Source organism: Dendropsophus ebraccatus, chromosome 2, assembly GCF_027789765.1.
Source record: "Dendropsophus ebraccatus isolate aDenEbr1 chromosome 2, aDenEbr1.pat, whole genome shotgun sequence".
NCBI lineage: Eukaryota > Metazoa > Chordata > Amphibia > Anura > Hylidae > Dendropsophus > Dendropsophus ebraccatus.
Genome location: NC_091455.1, coordinates 198432706 through 198454409, shown reverse-complemented (window position 1 = coordinate 198454409; position 21704 = coordinate 198432706). Strand labels below are relative to the sequence as shown.

Genomic DNA, 21704 nt, shown 5'->3' with positions numbered 1-21704 from the left:
TGGCGGCATTCCCACGGGAAGAGGACACCTCCAGCCTCCTTGTAGGAAACAGGTTTCACTGTCCAGAAAGGCTTTAACCCCTCCAACGCTGGCGGAGGCAGTGATGCTTGGCAGAGTGGCTTCACACAGGTCTATGCCTTCATTGTGGCGGTGGTTTACATGGCATCCTTTCCCCTGCCGAGGCCTCTAGGTCTGGTCTTTTATGAGATAGAATCACTTGTATGCCCTAAATCTGTGCTGGAGACTTTCCCACGTTTGTTTGTACATGACAATCTATGCAGAACTTGGCCTGACCTGAAATAAAAGGGAAGGAGGGAAGGGGGGGGGAAGATTCCTCTTTCAATGAAATGGCTCTACCTTGCACCGGCTGCCAAAAAAACGTTCCTCTCACAAGGTGTGTAAAGTGGAGGAAACAGCTGCCGTGCAAACCGGGAGGAAGTGAGATTTTTATTGTCACGATTCTCCTGGGCGCCGCTGCGGTGTATGCAAATAGATTTACACGAAGCTACCTGCAAACCATCACGAGACACGACAGCAGAGGAGTGACAGCCATGCAGACACGGGAAAGAAGTTCATTCTAAGTTAGGAAACTTCTGAAATGTTCCTACAATTCGGGCACCCGCATCATTGTCCTAAATAAATAGTGATCTATGGTGCAATAGGGGCATGTTACTAGATGATGGGCCTGTATTATTATTGGATGCAGTCACCTCATTCATGATATGGGGTACTCTGCTGTGTGAGTCGACGCTAAAGCAAAAAGGAAAATGACAATAAGCAAGAAAGAGGGAGGGAGGGAGAAAGAGGGAGCATTCGAGAAAGATGGTGGGTGAACAAAAGAAAGCGAGCAAACCAATAAAGGCGAGGGCGAGCAAAAGAGGGAAAGCGAGGGAATGAGGGAAGGCAAGGGCGAGCAAACGAGGTAAGGCGAGGGAACGAAGGAAGGTAAGAACAAGTAAGTGAGAGAAGGCGGGGCCAAGCAAACGAGGAAAGGTGAGAGAACAAAGCAAGGCGAGGCCAAGTAAACGAGGGAAGGCGAGGGAACGGAGGAAGGTAAGGCCAAGTAAACGAGGGAAGGTGAGGGAACGGAGGAAGGTAAGGCCAAGTAAATGAGGGAAGGCGAGGCCAAGTAAACGAGGGAAGGCGAGGGAACGAAGGAAGGTAAGGCGAGGGAATGAAGCAAGACAAGGCCAAGCAAACGAGGGAAGGTGAGGTAACGAAGGAAGGCAAGGCTGAGCAAACGAGGGAAGGTGTGGCCAAGTAAACGAAGGAAGGTGAGGCAATGAAGAAAGGCAAGGCTGAGTAAGCGAGAGAAGGCAAGGCCAAGCAAACGAGGGAAGGTGTGGCCAAGTAAACGAAGGAAGGTGAGGCAATAAAGGAAGGCAAGGCTGAGTAAGTGAGGGAAGGCAAGGCCAAGCAAACGAGGGAGGGCGAGGCAACGAAGGAAGGCAAGGCTGAGTAAGTGAGGGAAGGCAAGGCCAAGCAAACGAGGGAGGGCGAGGCAACGAAGGAAGGCAAGGCTGAGCAAACGAGGGAAGGTGTGGCCACGCAAACGAGGGAAGGCGGGACCAAGCAAATGATGAAAGGCGGGGCGTGCAAACAAGAAAAGGCTAGGGTGTGCAGACGAATGAAGACGAGGCAAGCAAGTGAGGAAAGATAAGGGAATGAAGGAAGATGAGGTTGAGCAACCGAGGGAAGGTGAAGGAACAAAGGAAGGCAAGGCCACGTAAACGAGGGAAGGTGAGGCCGAGCAAAACGAGTTGTTTCGGTTTTTTCTTACCACCCATAAAAACTGAAAAATAATAGAAACATTTTTTCATTTAACCCATGAATAAAAATAATAAAATTTATAAATAAAAATATGAGAACTTAGAAGGGTAGCACTGCATAGCAGGCGACAGACCCTACATTCCCATCACATTGGGGCCCTTTACACAGGGTGACGAGCGCACAGACTATCATTCAGGATGTTTGTTCTCGGTCATTACCCAGTGTAAACACGCACAACAATCACATGGGGAGCGATAAAACACGTGTCTGTCGTTGGCCGTGTCTTAAATACATAAAACCTAAGGTCTACTGGCGGCACATCCCTTCGTGTGAAGAGGCGACAATAACTTAAAGTGGATCACTTGTACAAACCTCACACGATCATTGGACCGTGAAAATGAAAGTAAATAGGCGGCGACAGACTCGCTAGATCATCAAATACAGGTAGTAGACCTACAATCATGTAGGACACAGCCCCAGTCAATGAAAGCCTGCTGTGTGCTGCCCCGTTCAGGGTTAAGAGAGTCTCCTCCTTTCTCCAGGTTATATATTCGTTGGGAGGTAAATTCTTTCTTGCTGATGTCTGCCATGGTGATCCGGGCAGGTTTATTTGTCAATGACAATCCATGCATATTCTTACACACATCAAAGCGGAAAAAAAGCTCTTCCGTGTCTGCAGCCAAGATTCCCTCATTTCCTGTCGCTGTCTGGTCCGGCGTCAGATTAGCAGCAATAATGTGAAAGGTCCGAGGGACGGTGGCTCCGACATATGGAATTTTAATAAACGGCTTTAAGACAAGATCCTGGAGCCTTTTCCCGCAGCATGGGCAATGCACAGAGGAAAATGTAATTCTTCTTTCTTATATAAAAGAAAGACAGCTGGAAAGGATTTTTTTTTATTATTTAATTTAAAAAATATATATATTTTAAATTTCAAACAGGAAGTGACAGTCAAAATTAAATCTCATGACGCTTGGGATAACATTAGCCGCCATTCAATCTGTGCACTGGAATACTTCCCTGCATAGATGACCCCTTACCATTATCACCAGGCTCCCTGTAATATAGCAGAGTGTGTTGTATGTATTAAGGAAATCCCTAGATGACACCAAAGCCCTGTGAAGATTACATCAGGGGCTCATAAGCGCTGAGCAGCCAGACCCCTGAATTGACAGATGGGATCAGGTCTCCATATATCGTGTATTATTCTCAGGATTCATTCACCGCACACTTCTAAACCTGTATAGACATATTCATAGGGATTTTGCTGTAATAACTCACTTATACCTGGCAGAAAGGGAATTACGCTACGGGTACGGCGAAGCTGAATTTGTCTTGTTACTATATGGATGTGCCATCTTAATTCTCTCTTTCCCGCAGATTGGAACAAGAAGTCCTAAATGCATTCTTAGCTAAGTCCGAACCCGAACTCTCTGCATTTGATTACCGGTGGCTGAAGTTGGATGCTTGCCTGGAAGTCCTGGAAAAGATGGATACAGCCTATAGCCTATGGTTGTATCAATAGTTTCCTGGCAGCCTTGGGCTGAATCCAACTTCTGGACTCTTTAAGTGCTCTTTGAGCTATTCAGTATCATATTATGGGGCTGGCCCCTGAATGCAATGTTGGGGTTGTCTGTGGACTCATTTTACATGTAAAAGGACCTAACACACATTACCAGTCAAATCAGACCGACATCTACCCCTAAGCTAAAAATCATTGACCGTCAGCTGCACATCTCCCTATGTAATAGCACTAGTACAGCTGGCGTCGGACTAAAACCATATAGAAATCGTTTCTGCAGCTCTGGCCGTGCAATGAGGTTCAGTAAACAAGTGGCGTTCAGCAAGATCATGATTTACTGAGCATCTCAAGTCATTTTATACAGTCTTAAAGGGGTTTTCTGGACAAAACAGACTGATTAGCAACCCACCGGACAGCTGATCAGTTAGTGAATGGCAGCTAAGCTGCAGTACCAGGCCCGGCCACTTCACAGTGAATGGAGCCAACAGCGCCCAGCCCAATCAGTGAGCAGTTTGGGAACAGCTGATCGGGGGGGGGGGGGGGGCAGTGGTCAGCAACTCGCTGATCAGTCAATGTTGACCTATACTGCGGTTAGCTCATAAGTTTGCGCACTTATTCGCACTAATGTGACAGTGCCCGCTCCTGCTGCTTCCCGATTTTGGTCTCGAAACAGGTGACTTACTAGCCAAATACTGTATTCCAATACATAATCCAATAACTACTGAAGGCAGACAGAGATAAAGTATGGCCCCACAGAAGTCCATAGATGCAATATTTTGGCTTTGTAGAACCCATGTGCATAGGCCTTACTGTATACTAAGTTACGGCTATTTCAATGAAGTATACAGGACACCATAAAGACAAAAAAAGGGGGGGGGGGGGGGGGGGAACGCCATAGTGTACAAACCATAAAACAACCCGCCACCTCCAAATGACATCCTCGCTATACACAACTGTTTTCTACATCGGAAAATGCTATAATTCTGCAGGAATTTTTCCACAGGGGTGTCTATTATAGAAATTGCAAAACAGGAGTATACTTTATGATCTGTGATATTTCTATACAAGTTAGATTATTCCTCTGAGCCTAAAAATGGAGCAGCGCTATAAATGTCTACCCTGCAAATCCAGCGAAACAGTGTAATGTACGGTGGGAGGGAGTGGACAGCCCCTTTAAAAACCCTGGCTGATCCACCGCAGTAATTTTACATCTGTGTTCGGAGAAGTGATTGTATTAACACGACTACCGATATTAAGGTCTTTAACAATTACAAAATAAAACGTTGCTGACTGACGCGAAGGGTAATGAAAACTTGTGTAATGCGAGGAACAGATCCCGCCATGCCTTAGAGGTCTCGCAAGACAAGTGCAAGACGGCAGACGACCTGGCCTAGTCCATTTGCTGTACATGATAATCTGCCTGTTGAGGCGTCTGGATTTACTATGCAGTATGCCATGTGTATAAGTGTCTATGGGGCGGATAGAGAGCAATCTTGGCTATCGCTGTCAGTCCCATATAGAGAATACAGTAGCGGCCACACATGTGCACTACAGATACATTCACAAGGGGCACTCAGGGCCCTCCCATATTGAAGCCACCTGACTATTCCTCAGGCATGACTCCTTGGTTCTTATTAGAGAGACGTTACTACCATTGGTGTATGGAAGTAGCTTTTATCCTCGGAGGAGGTCAGGAAGAATAGCTGACCTTAGGCCATCGGCTATCTATTGTGTTACAGCTACAGATCCATGCTTCTAGTAGCAAAAGCAGCACAAAACATTGGTGGAGGCAGAGAGAGCAAGGAGCACACCACGCATCACTCTTAAACTAGTCCACTGTGTGCTTTCATTGCTCTTTGTAGTCAAATGGTACAAATGTAATGCTACTAGGAGTGCGACCCTGTAGCTGTAATAAATGGCTAGAACTTATTTAAAGGGGTAGTTCACAAAAAAAAAATATATATGTTTCAAATCAAACAGTGCCAGAGATTTGTAATTCACGTCTATTAAGAAATCTCCAGTTGGCCAGCAATGATAAAGGGAAACTGACAGCACGGATATACAGCAGGATGTTGGATCACAGCAGTAGCGGTAAGTATGTACTGCTGTGTAATCTGGAAACTGACAGCACTGACGTATATATCCATGCTGTAAGCTTCAATGGCTGCACAAATAATACAAGGATTGTTCGTGCAGTCCGGATGCTAGATTTCCACAAAAAAGCATCAATCTCTGTGTAAAAGTGGCAGGGATAAGCCACTCAGCAAGCAAATAGCAGCTCGTTAGACGATTTAATTTTTAGTGTGACGGTAAAATTCATCGGCAGCATATGTCTAAACAGGAGATGTGTAGCCAATAACAATGTATTTAAATGGCCGTACAGGCGATGCAGCAATTGTTCATGCAGCCTGGCTGCTCAATAAGTCGTGCCATGTAAAAGCACTGCAAACAAGCGCTGATCAGCGAGATATCAGGAATATCGCGCACTGAAAGAGTGAGGAAGGTAATAATAATAATAATAATAATCATAAAAATAAAATGTGCAAATGTCTACAAAATAAAAGACCGTTATAAATCGTTAAAAAGTAAAGCAAATAAATACACAATAAAAAAACATACAGAAAATAAAAACAACCTCTTTAATTTCTTCTGCACCTGGCCACTAGGGGCATCATGATACTGGAAGCTATAGGTATCATTTTGTGGGCTTTAGTTTTTATATATATATACATACACACACACACATACATATATATATATATACACATACATACATACATACATATACATATACGTATATATATATATATATATATATATATATATATATATATATATATATATATATATAACCACTAGCAGACATTTGCTTTTCGCTAGATCAATAATGTTGTATGCGTTTGCTATGGTGCAGAAGCCATTTGTTATCCTCCTTTAAATGATGCAGCAATGAAGGACAAATGTCAGTCACACTAATAGATGGGATCTGCAAATTTATAAGGTTTCCTACTCTAAATAAACCAAAAATAATAATTCATGGCTTTGCTGCAACAGAATGACAGGAGATGTGCAGCATGTTTGGCATCACAATATGGGGCATGCTTGAGGAAGGCTCGAGTTTACGAACTGAAACGTTGCACTATGTTATGCAGACTGGCACAATAAAGTCATAATACTTTAAAGATGATGCTGTCCTCCACTTGCTTCTTTGATTGAAATTGGGGCATCCAGCCGAGCCCCCTGGGGACTGTGCATCAGACGGTGTATCTCTGCGGATCCTGCCTTGGTCTCTTGAGATTATATATATATATTTATGCACATGTATCAGAAAAATGTCCTAAAACTGAAAAATAAAAAATATATTGATCACTTACCTTATTATATCTTTCATGTGGCACCGACTGTAAGACAATAGGCTCCATCGTAGAAACATTTGCAAATTGGACTTCTGGAATATATAGTGCACAAACCACATGAGCCCAACCTAGAAGAGAGAAGGGTCTGTTACTACATGAGACACAAAGTCGTCCTGGGACCCGTCCAAGGAAACAACCTTAGTCACAAATGCCGCCCACACTGTACACAAGGCGGTGCAACAACAACCTCAGGTGACTGCCTGGCAGTGATCATCTGATCAGCCTTATCACCCCTTCAGGCCTCTCTCACATGGGACGGGTACACTATAGATTAGTGCACTGTAAGTTAGATCCATGGGGTGCAGATTTACACCCTCAGTATTGGTTTTGACACTTTCTCCTTCAGTCTTTGTGCCAACCGATGAAATCGTTCTGCTCAGTTCTTGCGCCCCCATGACAGCACAGCAATTTGCTTTACAGTCATTAGTTCCCGGTAAAAGCCCCTTTAGTTAAAGGCTCACCCATCTACTGCTTTCACAACTTTATACACAGAATACATCTACAGCTTTAATTATCATCTACTTATCCTCAGTTCAAGTTTGTATTACACTTCAGAGCTGCATTCACAATTCTGCTAATTACGGTAACTTGTCAGCAGACACCTCACTGGCGGCCAAGTCGAGCTTAGATAATTGTGTAACATTGCCCTTATTGTTCACACACAATATTTTGGTCAGCATTTCTAGAGCAAGTGCAGTGCAGACACTGAATTGGCATGGACTACTAGAAGATTTCAGCTCCGAAGACTACAGAATTGTAAATGTAGCTTGGCACTATAACACAGACCGTAACGCTGGATTCGTATACAGTAAGTATATCACGAAACTCTAGGATTAGTATATCTTTTCGGTCCCTAGGGGTAACCTGTAACAATATACATACAGACCTGTCTGCAGGCGGCCTGTTGTAGAGCAGGAAGAGCTGAGCAACAATCTTCATTCCGGGCTTAGGAGTCCAGTGGGCGGTCCTATTCAGTGACTAATAGTTATCTCTGAATGCACAAGGTAGGACCGCCCAAAAGACTCCTAAACCCAGAGCGAACACAGATTTTAAACAATGACGAATAAGGGGCCTATTCCACAGAGCGATAATGGGCCGAATCAGCCCGATTTGGCAGATTATCGCTCTGTGGAATAGAGACAAACCTAAAATCATCGGGCACCCACCGCGCATCGCTACATGGAATAGCGATGCACGGCAGGCAACCGTCAATTCCACAAACAGCATACTTTACCTAACCATGCTGCAGGGCTTCACCTGCGCTCTTTCTCCCAGTCCCGCGCGAAGCAGCAGCAGCTTCTGAGCGGCCTGTCTGAGCTGACAGATCGCTTAGCCAATCACTGGCCAGGACTGCCGTGGCCAGTGATTGGCTGAGCGGTCTGTCAGTTCAGACAGGCCGCTCCGAAGCTGCTGCTGCGCGCGGGAGCCGGAGAAGGAGCGCAGGAGAAGCCCTGCAGCATGGTTAGGTAAAGTATGCATCGGTAACGATATCCCTGCAGCCCTCGCTAAACGATTATCGGGACGTGGAATAGACCCAGTAAACAAGCACCGATCTAGCAAATTGGCGCTCGTTTACATTATTGATCGGGCCCCTATCTTCCCGTGGAATAGGACCTATTCAACGGGCCGACTGAGAGGAGCTCCTTGTCCACTGCTCGCTGCTGCCGCTGTTCCACGCGGCAGCAGCGAGCAAGTGAATAAGAGGGGTGCCACTGGGGCTGCCTGGGTGCTCGTCCGGGCAGCCCATAGCATACAGCAGTGGTCTGCTGCCACTGCTCCTATTCCACGGAGCGACAGCAGCAGATCGTTGCTGTATGAGTCATTTGTCTTTCAACATGAACAATGTCAGCTGATCGTTATCTTCTATTCCACGGGACGATTATCAGCCGAATACGGCCGATAATCGTTCCGTGGAATAGGGCCTTAAGGCTGTGTTCACACTACGTTTTTGCAATCCGTTTTTTTGCATGTGCATGTGTGCATCCATTTTTTCATTGAATTCCATTATAAAGAAAAAAACGGATCAAAACTGATATTTTTTTTTTACACACACACATTTTTGTGTCCGTTAAAAAACAGATCCAATCACAGCTGAGCAGCTGATGAAGCGGCAGAGGGGGGCTGGCATAAGGGACGGCTGGAGCGGTCCGGCCGGCCTCCCGAAGATGACATTGTCGACCCAAGATGGCGGCCGGGGTCGACAGTAATTCAGTAAGTATAATGCACCACACTTCTGGGGTGGGGGGGACACGGGGAAGGGGGCCATTCACTTAAATAACACACATTACAAAGTTGTATAAGTTAGAAACACTGCTATGTTCTTGCAAAGAAAAAAAAAACACAGCACCACCCCTGTCCTCAAGTTGTGCATGATATTACATCTCAGCTCCATTCACTTCAATGGCACAGAGCAGCATAACCCCTTTAAGGCCACCATACATGCTATGGTTTCACTCTTTTGTAGGTTTAAGGGGAAAAAAAACACCACCTCAGTTTACTTGTGGTATTTTACCTCAATTCTATTGAAATGAATACAGCCCAGCTGTAATACCATGCACAACCTGGGGACATGGGTGGTATGGTTTTAAAAGAAAGCGGCTATGTTTTACTAATCCTGGATAACCCCTTTAATTTCAGCACTAGATCCCATTGTTCTACCTGGACATATGCTGCTGCTGCTGCTGCTGCAAGAAGTGTCCTACTCCCCTTTTCAAAACACTGGCATGCTCAAGCGAGGTGAGCATACGCGTGTTTGTCGAACAGCCTTTGCAGGTCTGATTTTTCGACATTTGAATATCGGTGGCTGAAGAGGTTGGATGCCGCCCTAGGGAGTCAAGTTATGCTCATCTCTAATGACAAGTGTTGCTAGATTGTTGTAAGAGCCATCCATGTGCTAAGTGGCTGGGCTACCTGGCTGCGGGGATTTGGCTAGCTCAGAAATAATACTCTTACACTTGTGGGTGCAAAGGACGTTCACAGCCAAATCTGCCATAAAAAAGTATAAACTGCATGAAAATCTGCAGGCAGTTTAGACTCCAGCTATTTTAATGAAACACACACAGCTAGCGGCTACGTCTAAGTGCGCTGCCACTGGGCGCCGTTTCACCGCTGCCGCCGCTCCAGTGTAATGAATACTCGCCGGGAGTGAGTAGAGGGCAGAAGAATGGGGTTTACCATGTAGAGCCTCTGTAAATGAGCTCCAATATGCTGGATTATGGAGAAAATCAGCTTTAAGTCATAATGTGTGCGCTGTGACTCCAGAATAGGCTATTGTGGCCATGCCAGAAACAGCAGCAGATTTCTGACTACTTTAATAGCCAAAATCATTCTGCAGGACTTGACTAGCGTCCAACTCCTGGTCCCTGAAGGTAAACACCGGCTTCGGTGGCAAAAGCAATAAGTCAATATACTTTTCAGTGTTCTGGTAAAACACATACGGGATTGTCTGGTGTTAATCGCTCACTCAGCAGACGAGGAGGGGGGGGGGGGGGGGTTTGGGGGGGAACGTAAAGGAGAAAATAGACGAGATACTTACAGATGTACAATTCCTACTTAGTCTTATTGCTGCCAAGAGCAGGAATGGAATAATGCAGAACGGCGCAACTCAGGCTACTGTCACATTGCACTGCAAAATCATACTTACAGGATACATGCTGCACATACATATGCACTGTGTATGTATGCCATATGCATGTGTACGTATGCTGTATGCACAATGTACGTATGCCATATGCACTGTGTATGTATGCCATATGCACCATGTACATATGCATTGTGTATGTATGCCATATGCACTGTGTATGTATGCCATATGCACCATGTACATATGCATTGTGTATGTATGCCATATGCACCTGTACGTATGCTGTATGCACAATGTACGTATGCTGTATGCACAATGTACGTATGCTGTATGCACAATGTACGTATGCTGTATGCACAATGTACGTATGCCGTATGCACCTTAAACGTATGTTGTGTGGACAGAGTGTGCATGCATCATGTACGTATGCCATATGGACCATGTACGTATGCCATATACACCGTGTACAAATGCCGTATGGACCATGTGTGTATGCTATATACACTGTGTACGCATAAACAGTGTAAGTATACCGTATGGACCAGGTACATACGCTATATACATTGTGTACGAGTGCCGTATGGACCATGTATGTATGCTATATACACTGTGTACGCATGCCGCATGGACCATGTACATATGCTATATACATCGTGTACATATTTTGTATGGGCAATGTATGTGCATCTTATGCATCGTGTAGGCATGTACGATGTACATATGCTGTGTGCATCATTCCCCTGACAGACATATACAGTCCTTTTGCACTGGTTTACTGTTCAGCAAGGCATGGTCTGCCACACTCCTACCATGATAGAGGCTAAAATGACACCTTTTTGCTCTCCTGGTTATATTTGGTGTATGCACAGACCGCTCTTGTGGAGTATGTACAGAACATGTTCATATAAAGAGATATGACCAGAGCCTACCCCATAAATCATGGGTCTCCAAACTGCGGCCCTCTAGCTGTTGCAAAACTACATTTCCCATCATGCCTGGACAGCCAAATCCAAAGCTTTAGCTGTACAGGCATGATAGGAGTTGTAGTTTCGCAACAGCTGGAGGGACACAGTTTGGAGACCCATGCCATAAATAATTATATGAGGACTATAAAAAGTTTTTATAAAAAGTTTTCCCACTTAAAAAACATGTAAAACATCACATTCCCATCATCCATATCACATTCATGGAGAGAAGCGCCAGAACACAGACACCATCTCCTTCCTCCTGCACTAGCGTCATCAGCCGCGATTGGCTGAGCATAGTTATGCTCAGCCAATCGCTGAGCATCTGATGACGCTGCAGAAGGCGGCCAGCACTAGGGGCGGTCGCAACGGTTTGGCCTGCCGTCCAAAGATGACGTCTTGGCACAAGATGGCGGACATGCGCGACACGGATCAGGTATGTATAATGCACCACACTTCTAGGTACACGTGCGGGGGTGGTGGGACACGGGGAAGGGGGCCATTCACAGACATAACATACATTACAAAGTTGTATAACTTTGTAATGTCTGTTATTCTGTGAATAATTTCTTAGCGCCACACTATCCCTTTAATTTTAATACCAGATTCTTCATTGATCAAGGCTTTTGACAGAATGAACTGGAAAAAGTTTTTTACAAGTAAGATTTGCCGTCCAAAACCCAGCCAACACCTCCGGAGAGAACTGTAATGGTGACTTATTAATAGTCTACGTCTACCCAGGAACAAATATAGGAAACGTCTGGACAGAAATGTGAACGACGGGTCAGAATGACATTTATTGGTGTGATAATATATATATATTTGATGATTCTCTTTGGATTTTGTCTCCCGTCTAGAAATAAATATTTCTTGAGATTTAATAACACAACCACCATTTAACTCATATGAGATGTTCCATTGTAATAAAGGGATATTCAGAAAAATGGCTCAATATTGCAGTTATCAGAGCCGGCAACGCTGGGTCTCAGGTTTTATTGCTACAGTTTATTAATACATCCCGGATATAATTCCATAGACATGTCCCAGAGTGATCAGAAGTGAAGACTCATCGCTTTGTTATAAAACTTTAACAAAAATCATTTTAAATTATATGTTGGTGAATAAAGAAGGTACAAGAAGCATAAAAACTATTGAAGGGGATGTCCACTTTTAGGCTGGGTTCACACTACGTATATTTCAGTCAGGAGTGGATTAAAAACACAGAAAGGCTCTGTCCACATAATGTTGAAATTGAGTGGATGGCCGCCATATAACAGTAAATAACGGCCATTATTTCAATATAACAGCCGTTGTTTTAAAATAAAAGCAAATATTTGCCATTATATGGCGGCCATCCACTCAATTACAACATTATGTGAACAGATCCTTTCTGTGTTTTCAATCTACTCCTGGTTTTGGTTGCAATATGAGGACCACAATACTGACTGAAATATACGTAGTGTGAACCCAGCCTTAAAGTGTCACTGTTGTTTAATTTTTTTTAGCAGAAATCAATAGTACAGGCGATTTTAAGAAACTTTGTAATTGGGTTTATTAGCCGAAAAATGCATTTTTAGGGCAGGTTCACATTACGTAAAAAACACGTCCGTATGTCACTACAACAGCCGTATTTGTGCAAACAACGGCCATTATTCGCAAAAGAACGGACGTTGTTTGCGCAAATATGGCTGTTAAACATACGGCCGTGTTTTGTACGTAGTGTAAACATAGCCAGCCTTATCATGAAAAAGCAGTTTGAAGCTCTGCCCCCTGTCTCTGTTTTTTTTCTATGGAGAGGGGAGGGGTGGAGGGAGATGAGGCACCAAAACAGGACAAAAAACTGTTAATTTACAGCCACATCCCTGGGCTATCTCCTCTGAAGTCAGCACTGACTTCTCTGATCTCTGAGTACCAGCTTTCACACAGCTCCCACTGTGTAATCCTTTGTTCTCTGCTGGTGACTAATCTCCCTCCTCCCCCCTCCCCTCTCCATAGAACAGACAGGACTCGACGGATGTAAAAGAGTCGAGATTTCCTGATAATGAGCAGTGAATGAGAGAGAGAGAGGAGGGGGGACCTGGGTAAAGGCTTTTTGAATGCAGATAATGGCATATTTGCCTAATAAACCCTATTACAAAGTTTCTTAAAATCGTCTGGACTATTGATTTCTGACAAAAAAAAACAAAAACCCGACAGTGACACTAACATGTCCAGATCCCTGGACCTTGGGCTGGTGCTGGGAATAAAAGCGATCACATATAATCTGTGAGAAAACCTGGCAGAAAAGTGTTCAATTTCCCAGCAGTGCCCCCAGAGGTGAAATGAAGTATTACACCTTTGCATGTTATGCACAAACCTATCCTGTTCCACAAAGAGAGTGAGCCGCCCTACGGACAAGAGCGCATTGGGATAGCGACATAAAGAGCAGCATGTGATTAAAACCGCTTTGGCCGCAGAAATGTGTAAACCTCAGTTCTGAATATCTCGTCTGCTGCCGCGAGATCTGCTGGACTGAATTACTGGAGAGGCGGCACATTATGAGCTAAATGCAATGAGATTTATATGGAAGAAAATTGAGACATTTTTTCAAAGAATGAAAAGAAAAAGCTGCTGACTCAGGAGTTGGCATGGGACTGTGTGCAGACTGAAGAGCTCTGATTGAAAGCCTATGACATGTAAAAACACTGCTGCACCGCCGCTCCTTGGCCTCATCCCAGGCAGATACACGTGGTAAGTCCTGGTGAATGCAGCTACACGACATTCCTGATCCCCCGCCAGATGGATCCCATTTCACTAACAACTTTTGTGTTGTAACAATCCTGGCCCGGACGAAACGAACACAGGGCCAGAGCAGCGAGGCCACTCAAATTATACAGCTAGTTCCTTAAAGGGGTATTCCTACGACAAACATATCCCACATGGTCACAGTATATGCCATAAACATCTGATAAATGCAGGCTCCAACTCTGAGACCTACCGGGGGGAGGGCAGCCAATGGGAACATTTACAGGGTTTACATAGGTCCCTTACACATTAAAGGGGTTATACAGCAATAAGGTTTTTCTTTTAAATCAACCAGTGTTAGAAAGTTATATAGATTTGTAATTTACTTCTATTGAAAATATCCAACCTCCCAGTACTTATCAGCTGCTGTATGTCCTGCAGGAAGTGGTGTATTCTATCCATTCTGGAGAGCAGGAGAGGTTTTCTATGGGGATTTGCTGCTGCTCTGGACAGTTCCTGACATGGACAGAGGTGGCAGCAGAGAGCACTATGTCATACTAAAAGAAAAAAACACCCCTTCCTGCAGGACATACAGCAGCTGATAAGTACTGAAAAACTTTTTAATAGAACTAAATTACAAATCTCTAGCACTAGTTCATTTAAAATAATTCTTTTTTGCAAAAGTAAAGGCGGTCTCCAGTGGGAAAAAAATATTTTCAAATAAAGTGGTGTACGAGAGTGCCAGAGATTTGTTTTTTGCTTCTATTGAAAAGTCTCCTGTTTTGCAGTACGTATCAGCTGCTGTATGTCCTGCAGGTAGTGGTGTATTCTTTCCAGTCTGACACAGTGCTCTCTGCTGCCACCTCTGTCCATGTCAGGAACTGTCCAGAGCAGGAAAGGTTTTCTATGAGGATTTGCTGCTGTTCTGGACAGTTCCTGACACGGACAGAGGTGGCAGCAGAGAGAACCGTGTCAGACTGGAAAGAATACACCACTTCCTGCAGGACACATGGCAGAATCATGGCCGCTTCTTGCTGCTGTAACCAGGTCAGACAGGGCCAAGGGATCAATGGTTTAAACATAGGTGCAGGATCCAGAGGCAGTATGGGTAATACTCAAGACTAGACTTTTGAGCCCCATAAAAATAAACAGTATGTTCGGGATGTAGACCGTCAAAGTCACTAGTGAATTATGTTCTAGGTAACACAATGGTAAATGTCAGAATCCCTTTGTGAGGGTATTCCAATGTGAACCACCAATTTGACCTGAAACTGATGTGAATAGGGTTATAGACTGGGGTGGGGGCTGGGAGGCTTTGATCCTGGCTCCTGGTGTTTCTTATCTAAAGAGCACAAATATCCTTTTGTTGTACAAGTTTCCTGTGCTGTCCCTTCTCTCCTGCACTGTATGCCCAGTTACCATTATTATGGAAAGCACAACCCCCAATCTTAGGGTACTATTACACGAAACGATTATCGTTCAAAAAATCGTTAGATCGTTCGGATTTGAACAATAATCATTTATAATAGCAGACAACAAAATTGGACCGATTTTTGTCGTTGATCGTTTGCAAATCGTTCGTATGTAATAAGAGTGTGTTCCGTTGTTCGCAGTAGCGATGAACGCAATAGCGAGGACCAGACGACCGCACAAACGGTCATAAGTAACGATCATCGTTCCGTGTCATTGAGTGAACGATTTCAGATCATTCACTATCGTTTATCGTTTATCGCTGAAAAAACCATTAGTGTTACAGTACCCATAGGCTACATTCACACATCCGTTGTTGCGTTGATGGCCCAATCGAATGTTTAACGATTTTGAAGCAACAATTTGGTTTTTATAACGATCAGTGTTTAGACAAATAAATCATTAGAAAAATCACATAGGGTGAATCTGTGAATCTTTGAAAGACTGTTCACACAAAGCGATTTGCTAATTTTTAGCGAACGACAAATGACGATTTGAGAACATGTTGAAAGATCAAAACAAACTATTTCTCACTCGTCGCTTGATCGTTTTCTGTGTTTACACAGAACGATTATCGCTCAAATGTGATCGTTATTACGAAAATTCAAACGATAATCGACCCGAATAAACGCAACATCAGATGTGCGTGTCCAGGGCTGCATCCCCTTGCCTTGTGATAGAAGCCAATATAGACTGTGCAGTTCTCCTTCATACCCCACAATGGAAGAAGCATCATAAATGTTATGGTCGGGCAGACACTGGATGCAATACTCTTCAATGGGATTCACAGATTTACAGTTATACACACATTAGATTAATGATAGCCAAACCCATTGGTCTTGGTGCCACCGGAAAATCATCTAATGTGTATTAGATGTTCAACCAACATACATGGCTCGCACGAACTGAGCTTCTATGGGTCCGGGGGAGGCAGAAGTAATGGCTACTGAAGCTGTAAACAAGCAAGCTATAGGCCAAACACTCAGTACAACAACTCTCTTCCAATATCCTCTTAGGGTCCTATTACACTGAGCGATTTTTAACGATTAACGACTAACAATTAACGATCGCAAACGAGATTATTTATCGTTAACCTGAAATCGTTCACCATATTACACGGAGCGATAATCGTTAGTTGATTTTTACCATGATCGTTTATTCCTTCTGATCCCAGATAAACAATGAACAATGTGCAATTACACTGAGCAATTAGTGAAAAAATGCGGAACTTGAGCGAACGAACGTGGAATTACAGCGAACGACTAACGATAATTGTAGGTTCAGATCTAAATCAACGATCAACGTCATACGAACGATTTTTCGATCGTTGCCTGCAATTACACAGAACGATTATCGTTTAAATGAGAAAGATTTAACGATTTTTCGCACGATAATTGTCCTGTGTAATAGGGCCCTTACACATGCATGCGGGGTCAAGCAGATGTGTGTTCTGAAGAGGGAAATCAGATGGCCAGCTGATCCCAAGCAATCCTACCTTACCCAAGAACATTATGCAAGTCCCCTAAGGGTCCTATTACACGGAGCGATTTTAATGATAAACGATCGCAAACTAGATTGTTTATCGTTAACCGGAAATCGTTCACCATATTACACAGAACAATAATCGTTAGTTACAATCGTTACTATGATCGTTATTGTGATAGTTACTATGAACGTTTATTCCTTCTGATCCCAGCAAAACAATGAGCAATGTGCAATTACACTAAACGATTAGTGAACGAATGCAGAACTTGAGCGAACGAATGTGGAATTACAGGGAACGATTAACGATAATTTTAGGTTCAGATCTAAATCAACGACATACGAACGATTTTTCGATCATTGCCTGCAATTCCACAGAACGATTACCGTTTAAATTCGAAGGATATACCGATTTTCCGCACGATAATCGTCCCGTGTAATAGGACCCTTAGTGTTAGTTCAACCGTACAGAGATTAAAGGAATCCTCAAACCTCCAAGAGATGTCAGCAGATAGCTCTCCTGTCCTCTCCATACACACAATTGCATGGACAAACATCATTGTGTTCTCTATGGAGAGAGAAGAGGTAAAAGCCGCTGCCAGACAGCTCTGCCACTGGCTCATCTCTCTAAAGACGACAAAATCCAACATGCCCGACCCTCTTCTTCACCAACGTCATCTGTCCGGCAAGTATCAGGAGGCTGCATACACTTTAGACAGCAGAACTCACCAAAATTAGCTTTAGACCTAAAGGAATACTTTTTCCTTTTAAATCAACTGGTTATACAGATTTGTTAATTACTTTAATTTAATCCCCAGTCTTCCAGTACTTATCAGCTGCTTTATGTCCAGCAGGAAGTGATGTATTCTTTCCAGTCTGACACAGCGCTCTCTGCTGCCACCTCTGTCCATGTCAGGAACTGTCCAGATCAGTAGAAAATCCCCATAGAAAAACTCTCCTGCTCTGGACAGTTCCTGACATGGACATGTGTCAGACTACACAACTTCCTGCAGCAGCTGATAGTGACTGGAAAACTTTACATTTTTTAATGTAAATGTGTCAGACTAGAGAGAATACACCACTTCCTGCAGGACATACAGCAGCTGATAAGTACTGGAAGACTGGAGATTTTTAAATAAAAGTAATTTACAAATCTATATAAACTTTCTGACACCAGTTGATTTGAAAGAAGAAAAGATGTTTCTTGCCTGCTGGAGCACCCCTAATGTTCTCCATGTTCCAGAGCGTTTAGGTAGTCAGAGGGGTTCTATGTAAATCCCGCACCTACAGAAGACGTCTCAGCAGCTCAGCAAGCCCCATGGCCGCCACAGTCCAGTTGTGCACAGAGAACATGTTCTTTCCGAACCTGAATCCCCACATCTGGCGTCCTCCCAAAAACCACTGAAACAACCTCCGAAGTTTCAAGGTACAAGTTGGAACAGAGATAAATCCATTCCATCTGGCATCTATTATTCCTCAGGCTAATGAAGACAAAACGTTGATACATAATGAATACTATAAAAACGGGATTTTTATAAACAGCATCTGGCATTTCTTCGCTCCCTTTTCACCCCGGCTTTTACTCTCTGCCAGGAAGGCCTGGAACAACATGTGATGGATTCTGGGTCCATCGGGCTAGGCGGGGATTAGCACAACAAGAGCCAGTGATCCATCACCTACACGTGTAGGTTCCTGCATGTCTGGAGATGGTGTTTAGGGCGTTGTCCTTAAAAACTACTTGGCAAAAACTAGGGGAACAGCGTTCTCGCTTCTAACCTGCGAATTCTCCGCGATCCCACACACGGAGACAGCCGAGACTCATCCGCTCGAGAAATCTTCAGTCCCACAAGACAGAGAGGAAACAGCCAGACATTGTAATAGGCGGTAGGTTGGGAGCGGGTGAAAGACATAAATCAAAAAACATCAAGAAAAATCACATTTTACAACTCATTATTATTACAACCAGATTAAAAACAGGATTACACCCTTCTTAAAGGATTACGAGGGACTGAAACAGACGATTCACAGGAAAGGGCGGTCCTCGCTGCAACTGGCTCCAGGACATAGATGTGTAGTTACAGAGCCAGGGATACGACACAGAGCAGAGGAGCCATTGGACGTCTCTAGTGGCCCAACAATAGGAACGTCCAAAGACAAAGGCCCCATTACACAGCCACAAATAAGCCACAATTATTGATATTGCAGTTCCTTTACAATAAATTGCGCGGTTGGGCCGGACAACCGTTCACTGTATCGTTCATGTGGCCGTTAACATTCATTATTGTCGTCAACATGTAACCCGATTACACGGAAAGATATGCGGACAATAACAATGAATTTTATTGCAGGTCAAAAGGTCAAATCGGCCGTTGAGCGGAAGTTCGGTAAGCTTATCTATGACATGTTTACACAATCTAATTGTCGGATGAATGAATGAGCGCTCCTTCCTTGGAACACTTCATGCCAGTAATCAGCCCATACAAAAAAGGGTCTTACAGTGTGACTGTCGTTTAAATTTTTTTGCACAAATTAACAGTACAGACGATTTTAAGTAACTTAGTAATTGGGTTTATTAGCAGAAAAATGCATTTTTATCATGAAAAAGCAGTTTAAAGCTCTCCCCTCTGTCTTCAAGGTTCTCTATGGAGAGGGGAGGGGTGGAGGGAGATGAGGCACCAAAACAGGACAACACAGAGTTAATTTACAGCTACATCACTGGGCTCTCTCCTCTGAAGTCAGCACTGACCTCTGAATATCGGCTTTCACACAGCTCCCAAGTGTAATCCTTTGTTTACAGGGCTCAGATGATGTAAAAGATTCGAGATTTCTTAACCCAATTACAAAGTTTCTTAAAAATCGCCTGGACTATTGATTTCTGGAAAAAAAAAAAAAAGTATCGGCCACTTGTGGCTGGTTCGCCGTCACCATAAAGTGTATGGGGCTCTCCCAACTGTCCACCGACAGACGATGTTGATGGAGATGGGAGTTGGGCATGATGAAAAATGACTACACAATCCCTTTGTTCTTAGAGATAAGCCGCAGTCAGAGCAGAGGGTACTATTAGACAAATCGATTTTTAACAACTTAACGATCGATCACAAACGAGCGCTACCTCAAATCGCTCGCCATATTGTGATAGACGCAATGCTGCATTTACACGGAGCGATTATTGTTAAAATTTTCGTGATAACGATCGCATTTGAGCGATGATCGACCTGTGTAAACACAGCGAACGATCAAGCGACAAGCATGAGATCGTTCATTTTGATCTTTCAACATGTTCTCAAATAGTCGTCGGTCGTTCGCTAGAAAATTCGCAGATCGCTTCATGTAAACAGTCTTTCACTGGTTCACCCTATGTGTGAGATGGGCTTAAGCGATCTTAAAAAAAAAAAAAAAAAAAAAAAAAAAAAAAACCGCAAAAACGATTTTTCCAAATGTTTTCCAAACAATTTTTCTAAAAGCTGATCGTTATAAAAACACATTGTTATTTCGAAATCGTTAATCGTTCGGTTGGGCGAATTATCGCTCTGTGTAAACGCAGCATTACACTAAACAATTAGTGAACGACTAACAATGATTTCGGTGTCGGCACAAAATCAACAACACATGAATGATTTCTCGTTGGTTGCCTGCATTAACAAGAAACGATCATCATTTAAATTCAACCGATATAACGTTTTTTGCACAATAATTGGCCCGTGTAATAGGGCCCTAACCCTCTGTTCTTGTGTAAAGTGCGGGCGGGAGATATAACGGATGGTTGAACGATCTTTCATCTGTCCGTTGTTGAAGGTGTATGTTCACTTAGCACATAAACAATCTAGAGGTCCCCATACACTTTAGACTTTGACTGGCCGAACTTCATGGCGGATTCAGCCGTCAATATAAAGGTGGATCGAGCAATCTAGAACCACCACTAACAGATGATGTCGCTTGTGACAGGGTAGGCCGTGATGGAAAATCACATCAGACCCCTTTGATCAGTCAGAGATAAGCCGAATAAAGAGCGCTCTCATTGCGGCTTACCCTTTCCCTCCCCATAGAGAACACAGAAATGTTCGGACAACAGATGGGCAGGCGACATAACTTATTGAAGGTGTATGGGGGCCGTTAGCGCCTTATTACACAGGTGATTAATGGTCAAACAGGATGACATCTTCCCATGTAATAAGACTAGCGATCAGCCAACAAACAGAGAAGCTTGCTCTGCCTTGCTGACAAAATCATCGGCTACCAGCCGCAAATATGTCCGTGCAATAGGGAACGTGTGCCCAACGCCTGTTTGCAGCACAAGTGGCCAATACAAACTACATACAATAAGCACCAACACTATAACAAAAGCTAATCAGAAAATGGCAAAAAAAAGCACAAGCAGTGCTACAAAAACGTTGAGCAAAATGAGAAAACAGCAGCGTCCCTCAGATCTGGGCTGTCTATGACCACATTGCAGAAGTGGATATAGAAACAACTGGAAAATGTACGTTATGTCTGCGGTAACTTTGTAAGGGGAACACTGCTATAGCTCTATGAATGTTGGCACTGATTGTACCGTAGAGTAAGGCCAGACAGACAGCAAGGCAGGAGCAGACACTGCTATACTGGGTGCAGTGAATGTATGTATGGCTGAATTGATAAAGTACAAGTCGCAGCACTACTGTAAGATTAAAGGGGTACTCCAGAGGAAAAGAAATCAGATCAACTGGTGTCAGAAGTTTACTTCTTTAAAAAACTTTGAGCCTTCCAGTACATCAGCAGATGTATGTCCTACA

General features: G+C 43.7%; 1 protein-coding gene across 8 annotated transcripts in view; it reads right to left on the bottom strand.

Moving 5' to 3' along the window:
• MLLT10 (MLLT10 histone lysine methyltransferase DOT1L cofactor) overlaps positions 1-21704 on the bottom strand; it is a 145032-nt gene that overhangs the window by 90692 nt on the left and 32636 nt on the right. For all 8 annotated transcript variants that reach the window (XM_069959044.1, XM_069959045.1, XM_069959046.1 and 5 more), the window contains one exon: positions 6667-6776. In XM_069959044.1, coding sequence (XP_069815145.1) covers positions 6667-6776 — 110 coding nt within the window. The remainder of the gene's footprint in view (positions 1-6666; positions 6777-21704) is intronic.